Genomic DNA, 13562 nt, shown 5'->3' with positions numbered 1-13562 from the left:
TTGCACTGTGGAGAGAATAAGAGATGATACTGCTAGGGGCAGTGCCTCCTCATTGTTGCAGAGATTTATTGCCTAAGCCTGGAAGGTGATCCTCAGATGCTAAATACAGCACTATGTATATTATATATATATATACATATATGAACCCTCGTTTATCACGGTTAATCCGTTTCAGACTCTACCGTGATAAATGAATTTTCGCGAAGTAGAATTCTTTATTTATAAATCGAATATTTTCGCAGTTAGAGTATAGAAAACCTGTTTACGACCTTCTAAATATGTTTTTTAACATTATTAGAGCCCTCTACAGTCTACACATGAAATAACACCCTTTAGTCACCATTACACTCGTATTACCCAATATATTAGACAAAAAAAGAGTAAATAAGACATATTAGACATTACAAATATCATATTATTAGTAGGCTCACTCACCTTTTAAGGCGACCGACTTTTATCCACAATTTGTATGCGCTCCATGTGTACAGCAGGCATGTAAGTGTAGGGAATGAGAACATCAAAGTGCCCATTCATAACATCTCCCAAAAACCAGTTTTTTTTATCCCCTGAAGTGCCTATCCAAAGTCGTACAATGTCAGCCCAAATCTGTACTGCTAAAGACGGAGTTTCATGCACTAAATAAGCTATAGATGAGAATAAGCAAGCACCATCTCCCCTGATATTTACTACACGGTGAGGCATTTGTACTCCATCAACATTAATTATTTCCAGAGACATAATTTTGTCTATTTTTCCAGCGCATCGCGCACAAAAGCAAGGGAACGATGGGAGCACCAGAACTCTGCTCACATCGCGTCGCTTCGTACCACAAGTAGTAAGTCTGTGATAAGCGGAATACCGCTACGCTTTGCACTCACGGGACGGAAGGACAATCCCGACCGCTTTTATATAGTAGATTATTGTACTGTACATTTAATTACACACACACACAGGTCTTACACACAACCACTAACCTATGAAGGCACAACCTCAGTAGGAGAGTCTTCAGGTGGTGCAGTATATTTAGCAGGTGTGTTGTTGTCTTCTACTGCTGAAGGAGTACTAGGAGTAGGCAGTGGTGCGCGGCTGAAGAACATCTTGATAGGCAGTTGCTGGCGCTGTCTTTTCATAAGCGTGAGGAGGCTTTTGTAGGGTATTGCCATCTTTGATCATATCCAAGAGTTTCACCTTCTCCTGGATAGTAAGCATCTTCCTCCGGCGCATAGTTTTATTGTCAGAAGGCTTAGAAAAAGCAGCACTTTTATATCGTGGGGCTTAGATAAAAGTTCTCAGAAAGCGCACGCGTAGCGACGTAAGCGTGTATGAAAAAAAATCGCAATAGAGTGAAGCCGTGAAAGTCGAAGCGTGATATAGCGAGGGATCACTGTATATATATATATATATATATATATATATATATATATATATATATATATATTTAGTATATGTGTCTATATGTTACGGCCAAAACCTGAAGTTCTGCCAGTTCCCGAATTGGCTGGCCATTTCACATTTTGGCTGTGAGTTGTTGCCAAAGTCCGAATTACTAGAAATGACCAGCATATATGCTACTTTGGCCAGCCATTTCGCGAAGTGGCGAGAACTCCCTGGCCAAAATCCGATGCGCTGATGTAAGACTGTCCACTCAAGGTGCGAAGATACTTAAAAACTTTCAGATGCAGATTCAGAAGTGAGTTTTCCATTCTGCACAAGAAACTGCTCAAGGCAAGTCTTGTTCAGAAAGTGGACGCTACTTTAGACGGCCTTCCCCTTGCCCAAACACTAACCTTAAGGTCAATAAAATAGGTTCCTGATGTTAAGTCACTATTTTAGGGCTAAAATGATAACAGAAATGTTAAACCTACTTATATACCTAATCTTAATTATTGTGAAACAACCAAGATGCATCCACTTTTTGAACAAGAGCCACCAAGGCTACACTCGATGCAATTGTAATACTTAGTGTGCAACAAATCGCAGCTTGTGCCTTTTTTCTTCCGTCTTTGGCTGATCGCCCCATGACATTTCGCAAATTGGCTGGCCAAATTGTGAAATCGAGGAAAAGATTGGACATTGGCCGGTCAATTTACAGCGATATTGGCCATTTCCTGATTTGGCTGGACATTTTCATTTTTGTATCAGTCGCTCATAGCAATCTAATTGGTTAGTTTGGATTTAGTGTGATTGGTCAGTTTGGCTGTAGTGACGAAAGAGGAAATGTGAATATGAGACTCACATGGAGGAGTAAAGCCACACACTGAGAGAGTTGCCTTCAAAGACAGAAGGTGCTTTAAAATAATGACAGAGTCTGAGAGAGCAGATTTTATGGAAACACACTTGAGAAAGGGAGCGCTGGTTAAGAGAGGTTAGACACATACGAATGCAAAGAAAAGGTGCTGAAAGTACACATAGGGCAAGAGACAGCAAATACTTTTAAATTATTCTATTACCTGTCTCTGACAGGTACAATGGATAGTTAAATATATTTCCAATACACAAATGAAGTGTATCTGGTAAATGAGCACAAACCAGAATTATAGAAAAATAGTCTTAACTTCAAAGAAAACTTGACATAACTTAAAGCATCCATTATATAAAAAAAGTAATATATTACAGTCAAATAAAACATTAGGCAATTCAATAAAAGTGAATTGTTGATAAAGAATATCATAGCTAGATACACGTGCACACTCTGAAAGAGAAAAGGAATTTTGGAGTAACTAATTTAACAAACATGAACATTTTTGGAATGTGGGAAACAACCTCCAGACAACAAGATCAACCCAGGATCTGACATCTGCCTCCTAGTGATTTGAGTTTCTCCACCTCCATACTACCCCATTTGCTCATGTGTAAATCAAAATCAACATTTGCTTATGTAGTAGGGTTATTTTTGCTTATGTAACATTTTTAAACCCATTTGAAGGCCACAGTGTGTGGTGCACCCACTATCCCAGCAACATCAGGTGCAAGGTAGGAACCAGTTCTTGACATCTCAATATTTATGTACAGTTTATAATATTTAGTGCTTTATAAATCTATTGATTAATTATTTCCAGTATAGTTCTTTAATAAGGGTAAAGGTTAAACCGTAGAGTAATATTGCCTGGCTATGGAACCAGCATCCTTAGTTTAAATCTCACAACTGGTCACTGTCCATGTTAACTTTGCACATTCTCCCTGGGTCTGTGTGACTTTTCCTCAGTGTGCTCCAGTATTCTTCCCACATGCCCCAAAATGTGCAAGTCTGGTAACTGGCAACTCACAATTTGTCATGTCTGAGTGTGAGCATTTGAGGGCCCTGTGGAGTATTGTTTCCTGCCTAGAGTCCAGTGCTTCTGGGAAAGGCTATGGCTTCCTGGAATAAGAAAAAGTGGGTTGGAGGACAAGAAAAGATATCTCTTTATAAGCTTGTATATGTTCAAAATGATCATACAAATTTCTAAATATAAGTTATACCATGAAAGCTTAATGAGATGTATGTAACACTATAAATATTTTAAAAATATAATCAATTAAGTAAATATTTAAGCTTTGTAATTTCTTTTATTTGTATGCAACATAAAGTTATAAATGCAAAATTTTATTTGATTGTGTTACCAGCTTTCCTAAAATGATGTTTACATATTATGCTGTAGATTATTGCTTGATTGTGATCTTAAGCTACATGACCTAAAAACAGATTGTTAGGTTTCTGGTTTTGTTTTGTTTCTTTTTTTTCCTTTTCAGTCTGAATATGTTTATACTTTTATGTTCTGTTTTTTGGCCTCCAGGGAGGATGACTTGCCCCCGAAGAGATCCTCTTCTGCCAAAGCTTTCAATGCAGATGCATCTTCATCTGAAAATGACACCTTAACCTCCACCAACACTTACAACAGCCGCTACTGGCACAGCCCAAAGCCCAACTACGATACTAATTCATATTCCCGCTACAATGGAGACACCAGACAATCTTTTTCTACACACTCAACAGCAGCAGCAGGAGGAGGAGCAGCACCTTCCCGGCCCACATTTGCTAATGGAAGCCATACCATCCCACCACCCAAGACCTTGGTGGTCACCACAAACTCGGCACCCTCTCCACAGGCTGTGGTGCGAAGCAATGGTTCGATTAGCCGGAAGCCACAACCACCGCATACACAACACACGCATTCCTATGCGGTGAGCCAGGCGACGCTGGAACGAATGGGTGCAGTGCCAGTCATGGTGCCAGCACAAAGCCGGGCAGGTTCTTTAGTATAGACATAACTAACTTAAAAAAGGAGTTCATAAAATGCCAACTTTCCAAATGCTATGTACTACTGCTGTTACAGCGCCTGGTGTTCTTCTTTGGTTCTTGATGTGAGGAACTTCCTGTGCTGGATCAGAGAAAGGTTATTGAGAATGATGGATGATGAAGGAACATGGAGTAATTACTCAAGTGGTTCTCTTGGCTCTTTGTGTCTTATAACAGGACAAGAAAGTTGGTAGAAGTCAGTAATGCATTTTGCAGCTACCTTGTAATTGCACAAGTAGTTGTGTAGTTAGGGTACAGTTACTGTGTAGTTACTATGTAACTACATGTGTAGTTACAAACAGAAAACTTCTTGATGGGGCAGCGCTTTTAACACTTATCTTGTCATTATGCATATAGTTATGTAGCTACGCAGTAGTTACTATGTAACACTAAGTGTAATTACAGTGCAGTGGTTGCTGCAGACCACAGTGTTACGGAAATGAAACCAGAAGAAAGCCATGTGAGGACAGCTGTTTTACCAGGAGAAAAAGGAGGCCCATGCAAATAACTAAATGATCAATTCCTTTCTATCACTCTGTGTCAACAACACAAAAGAAGATGCACGGCCCCTGCTTTGGGCCTAGGTAGACACACTTTTACACACTGCATCAAATATGTATGACAAGACAAAAGATGCCACTGACCGTGTTGGCACAACTTAGCTAGAGTTTAGCAGCCTTGAGCAGTAATTCACATTTTGGTCACATCCTCCTGCTACTCATGATTGATTCCTTTTCTCAGACTTCTCCTGCCTCCTTAGGCTAGGATGTCAGCCAGCAATAATATACATTAAGGCTTTTTAAACCAGCTTTGTGAAGATAGGGGTCAATGTCAGATCCGGGTCAGCAATATGGGGAAGACAATTCAGTATCATATTTTGACCCACTCAGCTTTTTTCAAATCAGTACAACACTAATAAAATAACAACTATTGCTTTTCCTTTTTTACAACGCAACTTGTCTATTGACAGTTAAACGACTACTCCACCCAAAAATTATATGTTTTTAATGTGTTACTCACCCTATTTAGTTTGTAGGAATGACAAAAAAAAATTTTCATTCATATGTTTTCATGCAGAATGGAGTCAACAAGGTTTCTGAAAGAACAGACGTCTCTGTTGGCCAGCACAACAGCAAAGAATATGAAAAACGTCCATGAAAAAATGTCATGTGACTTGTATCACATAATCCAGGTGTCTGTTATGTAATGGAGTCCGTAAACACCTATTATATCAAAAACATTGTCACCTCCATTCTGCATGAATGCAAGAGATTAAAAATTTTCTTCAGCCATCACTACAAGCTAAATGGGGTAAGTGACATATAAAAAATATAGCGTTGGAATATTCCTTTAAGATTATGGGACTTCAGCACTTCGGTATCAAAAGCAATATTAAGTAAAGAAATCGTAATGTTTTTTGAGTGTGCCAGCCAGCAAAGCATCTGCATAGGACACTGAGTAGGCAGCAGGAAAGTAAGACTGAGCCTTGGCATTGATCATACTAAAGGCCAAAGCATGCCACTTGTTTACTCAAAGATACATAAAGTGGAAAGTTACTGAATATTCCACTGTTAATAATTTAGACTGGTGTCAGCATCATAATTTCAGACAGTATATTAATTTTGAGAAATGATTAACCATCCATTCATCCTTTTTCTAATTCTGTTATCCTTTCCAGTCTTATGGGTTGTCGATGCCTGCTTAAGGAACATTTGGTACAAAGTGGGTGAATCAATGATGTGCAGCTTGTAGATGCAATACATGACATAAAATAACCAGTTCAACTGAATTTAGGGTTGTGGAAAGCTGGAGCCCATATAACCAGCACTGGATATACTGTAACTTTAGGCTGTGTCAGCACAAATGATTGATTCATAAACTCTTGATATCACCCATCTGTGTAATTTCAGCAATCTTGCACTGTTAATTTGAATTATTATAATACTTTTCTAGTCAAAGATTGCCATACATAGTCACAAATATAGCACAGCAACTGCAAAAACACACCACACCACTAACACACATGGAAGTTAAGACATACAAACATTAGTAGATGCATTAATTAAATTGTATTTTAGATTTCACATGGTGTTAAAATTAAATCATTCATCATTTCATTAAAAAGCATGGACCTTTACAGGTTTCACAGAGCAAAGTGTGTCATTATAAAGACCTTATAAAGCCTACTGTTGACATGTTAACACAATCTGACAACTGGTGCCAAAGCAGAGTAAGTGACTTGAGTTGACACCGTTGAGTTAGTGGCAGGGATTGAAAGTCTACACTGTTGCTCTCCAGCCTTCTAAGCCACGCTGCTGAAATGCAGTCATGGTCCTGTAAGCCACTGTTGGACACTCATCAGAAATGTAATACTTGTTCATATATTAAAAAATCGGAAAAACATCCTGAAGTCACATAAAGTTTTACTTGTGGGTAGAAATAGTTAGACAAGCCGGTAATAAAATGTGATCACCTTTAGATTTTGAGGTTTGCAAGGCTTCTGGTAGCTAATATACAGTATATGGTATTTTAGATTTTAAGTTTTCAAGTTATTTATTCACTTTCTTCTAGCTGATGGCCTTTACCCAGATATGTCAAATTAGTTAATATCTGCATATACTGTAAATTTGATTCTGTTTACAGAAAACAGGTAGAACTATGCAAAAACATGGAGAACCTGGCATAGAAGTGAATAGAAATATAAAGATAGTAGCTTATGGGTCTGCAGAAATTGTCAAACGCAATTGTGGTTTGTTTGCCTTGCACACTGTCATGGTGTGGTCTTTTTTAAGAATGTTTTCATAACTCATTTCTCCATTAAAGAATTTGTAGAGTGATTTTTTTTTGGTAATAAAATTTACTTTTTTAGTCTCACATACAGTATTTGCATTCTTGGGACTGAGCAATAGGCAGGCTTTTTTTCAGACCTACTAAACAAACTTTTCAAAGTTTTTATCATTTTGCACATCTTCACTTTCAGACACCTGTCTTTCACTCATCATCTGTTACAAAAGATTGATTTTAAATGTAAAAAGACATCAGGCACAATGCAAAGTTAAACCAAGGCAGATTTCTATGGGTTTCTCACAAGCGTAGTATGCACACCACACCAACACTTTGCTCAGTATGGGGCAGGACTGCCTCAAAGAAGCAAGAACTTGTGCTATCCAGCTGGATAAAGTAAAGAATATTTGAAAGGTGCTTCATATTACTTCATTATGTAAAGCTGTCCAGAATGTTTTCCTGCACAATTTTTTATTGCTAGCTAATTTATTGAAAATTAGCTTAAACATACTCTTAGGATATATTGATGTATTTCTACACTTCTGATTTATTCTACAAAATCTCCATTTCAACAACCTTGTGTTAGTGAGAAGGAAGTACACGTTTCCCATTCCTGTGCCAGTCTGAATCCTGCATTCAGAGCCAGGTCTTCAATAATCTTGTCGCCACTTACAAATCTTTTCCTACCGATGTCTTCTTTGATGGCCACTAAGGGGTTGAAATGCAATTGTTAAAGGCCTGTGAATATGTAATACTGATACTTTCTCTTCCACAACAGATTCAAAAAGCACTAAATAAACTGCAAGCATTTCTTGTAATTTTGAGTAGAAAAGGCTACCTTCATACAAATCAATTATTGGGACATGTGATACAGCATGTATTTGTTGTAAAATTTCAAGAAAGCAGCCATTTGTACTCCTCGAACTATCCTCATGATATTGCCAGTGAGATGGCTTCCTTATAAGTTATCTACAGTATAACTGTGGATATTTATCACACATTTGTATGAAACCAAAGGCCAAGTTATGTACATCGCCTCCACTTTGGGGTCAAGTCAATTTATTTTTCTATAGTGCACTTCACAGAGTACAGCTTCAGAGTGCTGTAACAAACTCCAATACAAATTAAATATTGAGCAAAAATATATATAAATTTACATATATACCCACATATACACAACAACCAGAAACAATTGTACCTCCTGTGTTGTAGCACATCTTACAAGTAATACATTATTTAGTTGTATATTTTACATTTAAGCTGAAAAATATAAGGAAGAGAATATATCTAAATTAGGTAAGTATATACTAGAAAAAAAGAGAATGTCAAAAAACTGAAAACAAGCAAAGAGAAAAAAATGAAAAAATAGATACCTAACCTCAGCAACTAAGAATTAGTCATTATTATCCAACCCACTATATCCTAACACAGGGTCATGGAGGTCTGCTGGAGCCAATCCCAGCCAACACAGGGCACAAGGCAGGAACAAAACCCTGGGGAGGGCACCAGCCCTGAATTAGTTAAATCATCAAAATAATACACACAGGTTGTGAACCAGTGACCATGAAAAACAGACATAGTTAAATGAATTCACTTGTCAGTAGGCACCTTAATGAAGTAAAATTAGCAGATTTTGTACTTTACATATAAACCGTAAACTCTCAGTTAACCACAGTGCCAGAAACAGTGAAAAAAGCAGCGAAAAGGAAAAACAGTCAAATTGTGTCCTATTTATAAGAAACAGGACAGTTCATGGAATTAATTCATGAAAACCCTTCCATACAGGGGCCAAACATTTTTTAATGTATGTGTGTGAATGATACCAATTTTAGTTGAAGTAAAACACTTTGTGAATTTTTTTTTTACTAAATGAAAACTTCACTGAAATTCAATTTTGCATGAATCGTAATTAAAATTGAGATTGACAATGGAGAAAAGGAAAACAAAACCTCCAATTAGAAGTATTCCTGGAGATGATAAAGCTCTGGACAGCCATGGTCAGTTATAACAGACAACAACACAAAGTCAGACACAGTCACAATTCTGGTGACTTATCTCAAATGACCTCCTGTTCCCTCCTGGGTGTCAATAATATTACATAGGATTTTTTTGCTCCTGTGATTTTCACTAAAATTATACATCAGGAATATTTATAACACCTCCTAATACAAGTCATATCAACAAAATGGCAGGCTCCTTAACCACATTGCCTATGCCTCATTTATATCTGCAGTATGGCGTATAGGCAGACATCATGAGTGAGGTTTCTGAATTGGTGGAGTTTCTCATTTGTTCTACTTTACCTATTAAGTGGAGTAGAGATACATGGATATAGGGAAGTTTTGAAAGACGAACAATGGATTTTCTTAATGGTAGATGAGAGGGTTGAAAGAGATTCACAAGAGTCATTTCAAGAACATCTAAAGAAATCTCTTAAAGTATGGAGGATGACATTCTTAACTAATCACTTCAATCACAACTTGTTTTTAGGGTAGCCAAGTGAGCATTTAACAAAGACTTAATGGAGTATATTTAAATGGTTAGGCAATTCTAATAATTATTAATACCTGGAACAAATATATACATACAAAAAAGTTTAAGTATGTAGATTGTTTTAATTAAACCCTATTATAAGCTTAAAAGACCAATAAAGCAAAGCTTGTCTTCCATTTCCACAGATGTAATTTTAACTGAAACAAGCAGGACACAGCTTGTAATTCCTCTTCAAAATCCTGTTTAAAAGGTCAGAAGATTCAGTGTCATACCCTACTTCTAGTTGCAGATGGTTTCACAATCAAAAGAAAAATCGTAAAATATTTTTAGCCTCCTTCTATTTTCCAAGTCCCTTTCTCTCTCATGATTGGAAAAGAGGGCTTCAATGTCACGTGCCACTTTGCTTGGATACTCCAGACAGGCCACAGAGAAAATATATCTGAGATTCACTTTTCAAATTCATCAGTAAATTATAGCCTGGTTGTTAGAGGGAAAAACAGGCATGTGTCAAAATCAAATAAAGAATGAGTGAGTTTTTAATTAAATTATCTAATTAGAAGATGGTAAGACTTACTAAAATAAAATTAGGTTACAAAATCCAAATTCAAGATCTCACTAAGCAGTAGTCTACAAAGGAAAATTGGGTTCCAAAGCAGGAGCCAACCTTGGTCAGGGTATCAGTCCATTGCAAGACTCACTCATGCATACAGCCAACTTATGATGGGCCAACTTAGAATCACCAATTCACCTAACATATACATCCACATTGGTGTGGGAGAAAATACAGGCTATCCATAGGAAAACCCACCAGGATTTGACAAGAACATGTAAATTCCACACAAGAATCACTGGGGATGACATTTAAACCCCATATGCTGGATCTGTTTGGCAGGAGCATTATCTACTAGGTGAGCAAACTGCATGAGGGGCTTAGAATTCTGACCAGTATGTCCTGCACATGAAAGCAACCTTCTACTTCAGCACAGCTCGAGCTCTAGAAAGCCCTTCTAATGTACAGCCCCATGACCTCAGAAAATTACTTATTTGTGCATTCTTTTGGGGTAGGATAGTTCTAACGATGTTATAGTTAAAATGGGTGTTGCATTACAGCATAGGCAACTGTACAGTTTCTAGATGTATCCATTTTGCTATTGTGCACAAGCCAACCGTATTACCTGTAGCTCAGACTGAACCTGTACATGATGCTGTTCTAAAGGAGTGCAGATCCCCATGTAATCCAACAGAGAAAACATGAAGCCTGCAGGATGTTCAGAAGAGTTGCTGGTAATTACTGTACTTCCCGAGACCTCAGATTTAACTGAGGCATATTGCTTCCCTCAGGTGAGTGGCAGAAAAAGCTGCAAGTGCAAAACAGTTTTGATTTCCAAGTGCCTGTTTTACCAAATTAGTGTTCATATGCAAACGTTCCGCACTTCTGGCCCAAGATTTTGAAAAAGTACCTAGTGTGTTATATTGCATTGACACTCACTGTGTTCTCTGACTTTGCCCAAAGTTTATTTAGAAAGAATGTATTTGTGTATAGAAAGGCTAAAGAATCACACTAGCTCTTTTATCTAGCAATATTTATGGGACTGTTGTCTTTATGTAGACGTACAATTTGCACCCCTAGGACCCATACTCACGTACAGGAAGACAACTTTATTGTCATCTCCCGCATCACTCCAGCGAATGGAGCTGGCCATGTTCACTCTTAGAAATTGTCTCTTTGTGTTTGCATAAAACCCTTTTTGTATAGTCAAGCAATATTGCTTTTCTTTCTTCATCATGCAATAGGACAGGGGTTACAATTTAAAATGTTGTAAATTTGTAAAATAATAACATACTATGATTTAAAGGGATACATTTAAGAATACTGCAATACAAGTTAAAGAAAAAGATAAATGATATTTGTTAGATGGTCTGTCCATAGTTCTTAATTCCTGACTGGAGCAATTACTGCTGTCTTTCCACAAAAACAAGGAACCAAGCAGACCCAGAACAAGGTCTGTTCCAGGTATTTTTCAATATGTAGCATGAATGCTTAAGGAGGTGTTATTAATTACATTAAACATAAGCAATTAACAGATTTTTTCAATACATACATCATGGAAGATGCAGAGGATAGCTTGAAGTGGGTGAAAGGATATGTAAAAACTGACAAAAAGAAAAGTGAACTTTAAAACATCATTAGATTTCATAATCAAAAGTCACAATCATTATTTGCATGGTAAGCTAGTAAAGAAAGAAAATCAAACAATGAGTCAGGCCTGGGAGAATTACAGCTGTTTGATGGGACAGGCTAAATTCCATTTTTGATCACCCTTTCATCCTGACCTAGTTGAAAGTTTTTCCAGGATGGCATGAGTTCAACCTATAGAGCAGGAATCAGAATCTGAAAAAGGGCATGGAAATAAAATGAGAACTATGCCCAGTTCTGGCTTTACCTGGGTTCCTAAATATAACAGGAGCTACTTACCCAGAAAACTACTTACACCGTCAGAAGGTGTACTTGTTTGTTATTCAGCATTGACATCACAAATACTGTAGTTAAATGATGAAAAGTCTGAGATTGTAATCAGTAAGAACCCATTAGAAGCCAGGGCTCCTTAGTGACCCCATAAGCGGATTTATGTAAACTCAGAGACTTAACATTTATTATCTGTTGTGTGCTGTTGTTATTCATTTTGGTAAATTGTATGGAGCAGGAATAGATTACAAAGCAGCTAAGTTCCAATAAAGACTCAACTGTGGACATAGGCCAGGATCTTACATGACTGACATGTGTATGGGCCTCATGATGTACAGCATGTGCTGGTCACTATCAGACTGGATCTGACAACTGGCCAGCTGTTCTAAGAGTTTCATTTTTTCCAAAGTTGTGTACTATAGTGCAGGGACCCCAAGCCTACTCAGGTGTCACAGACAAAATGAAAAAATAAGCACATGCTGAAGTCTGGTAATAGCATATAAGGATCTTAATGCCAACCACACACCATTTGATTAACACTGTTTCCCAAGTGATTAGATGACTTTTACTCAAACAACAAAAAAAAAAAAACAACAATCTTTTGCCAATACTGTCTATGTGTAAATATGTAAAATAGCTTTTGTTCTTACTGTTCAGCTCTTGTAAAACACACAAATTAACAATGAACTATCTTCTGAATAAAAACAAAGAAACTTTTTCGTCTTAAAATATTTTATGTTCTTCTTTTTAGTTTGTTTGAAAATGTGTTAGTGATCTTCATTTACAGGATATATAAAAGCCACATTTGGATATAATAAAATACCAATTTGTCTAGATATATTTGGTGAGTTCCAAAAGTCTATTCACATGGACTTTGAATTTGTTTCCTATGGTGGATTTATTTAACTATTCACAAAAACTTTTTAGTCATCACAGAGACAAGAAATAGAGGTAAAAGTAAATGTGGTGTGCACCCGCTAGTGAACTTTTTAAGAGCAAATGAGTGCTAATGCTGTGCCCTATTTTCATTGCTGTTAATCGATGGCAGAAAGATCATCTTGTCAACTAAGCATTGATTTAGAGAATTGTTCAGAAGTGGTTTGTCCACTTTCATACTTCTATACAAAGAAATGAAAGTTCCCAAAATCTCAAGAGAAGTCGTCTCAAGTGCAAGCTGAGTGGCTGGTTTGTTCACCAGAACAATATTCCGGCACATCGAGCCACCAAGACCATCCTCTTCATTAGTGCCTCTGGAGTCAATCTTTTCAATGCCCCACACTACTTGTCTGAACAGGACCCTTGTGATTTTTGGCTCTTCCCCAAAATCAAGGACAACATACATGGAAAATGCTATGGGGATGTGATCAAGGAGGTGAATGAAAAGCTGGCAAAGCTGAAAAAAAAATATTTTTCCGAGGTGTTCTGAAAAATTAATCTACAGAATGTAAAATTGCTTTGAGGTCAGCAGCAATTATGAATTATATATATATATATATATATATATATATATATATATATATATATATATATATATATATATAT

General features: G+C 37.1%; 1 protein-coding gene across 1 annotated transcript in view; it reads left to right on the top strand.

Annotated features, from left to right (window-relative positions):
- igsf11 (immunoglobulin superfamily member 11) overlaps positions 1-12533 on the top strand; it is a 329356-nt gene extending 316823 nt beyond the window's left edge. The window contains exon 7 of the mRNA XM_039744088.1: positions 3774-12533. Within this exon, the coding sequence (XP_039600022.1) occupies positions 3774-4242 (469 nt within the window). The 3' untranslated portion in view covers positions 4243-12533. The remainder of the gene's footprint in view (positions 1-3773) is intronic.
- The last annotated feature ends 1029 nt before the right edge of the window (positions 12534-13562 follow it).

Source organism: Polypterus senegalus, chromosome 2 (genome assembly GCF_016835505.1).
Source record: "Polypterus senegalus isolate Bchr_013 chromosome 2, ASM1683550v1, whole genome shotgun sequence".
In the NCBI taxonomy this organism is placed as follows: domain Eukaryota; kingdom Metazoa; phylum Chordata; class Cladistia; order Polypteriformes; family Polypteridae; genus Polypterus; species Polypterus senegalus.
Note: the sequence above shows the minus strand (reverse complement) of the source record. Positions and strands in the feature narration are given on the sequence as shown.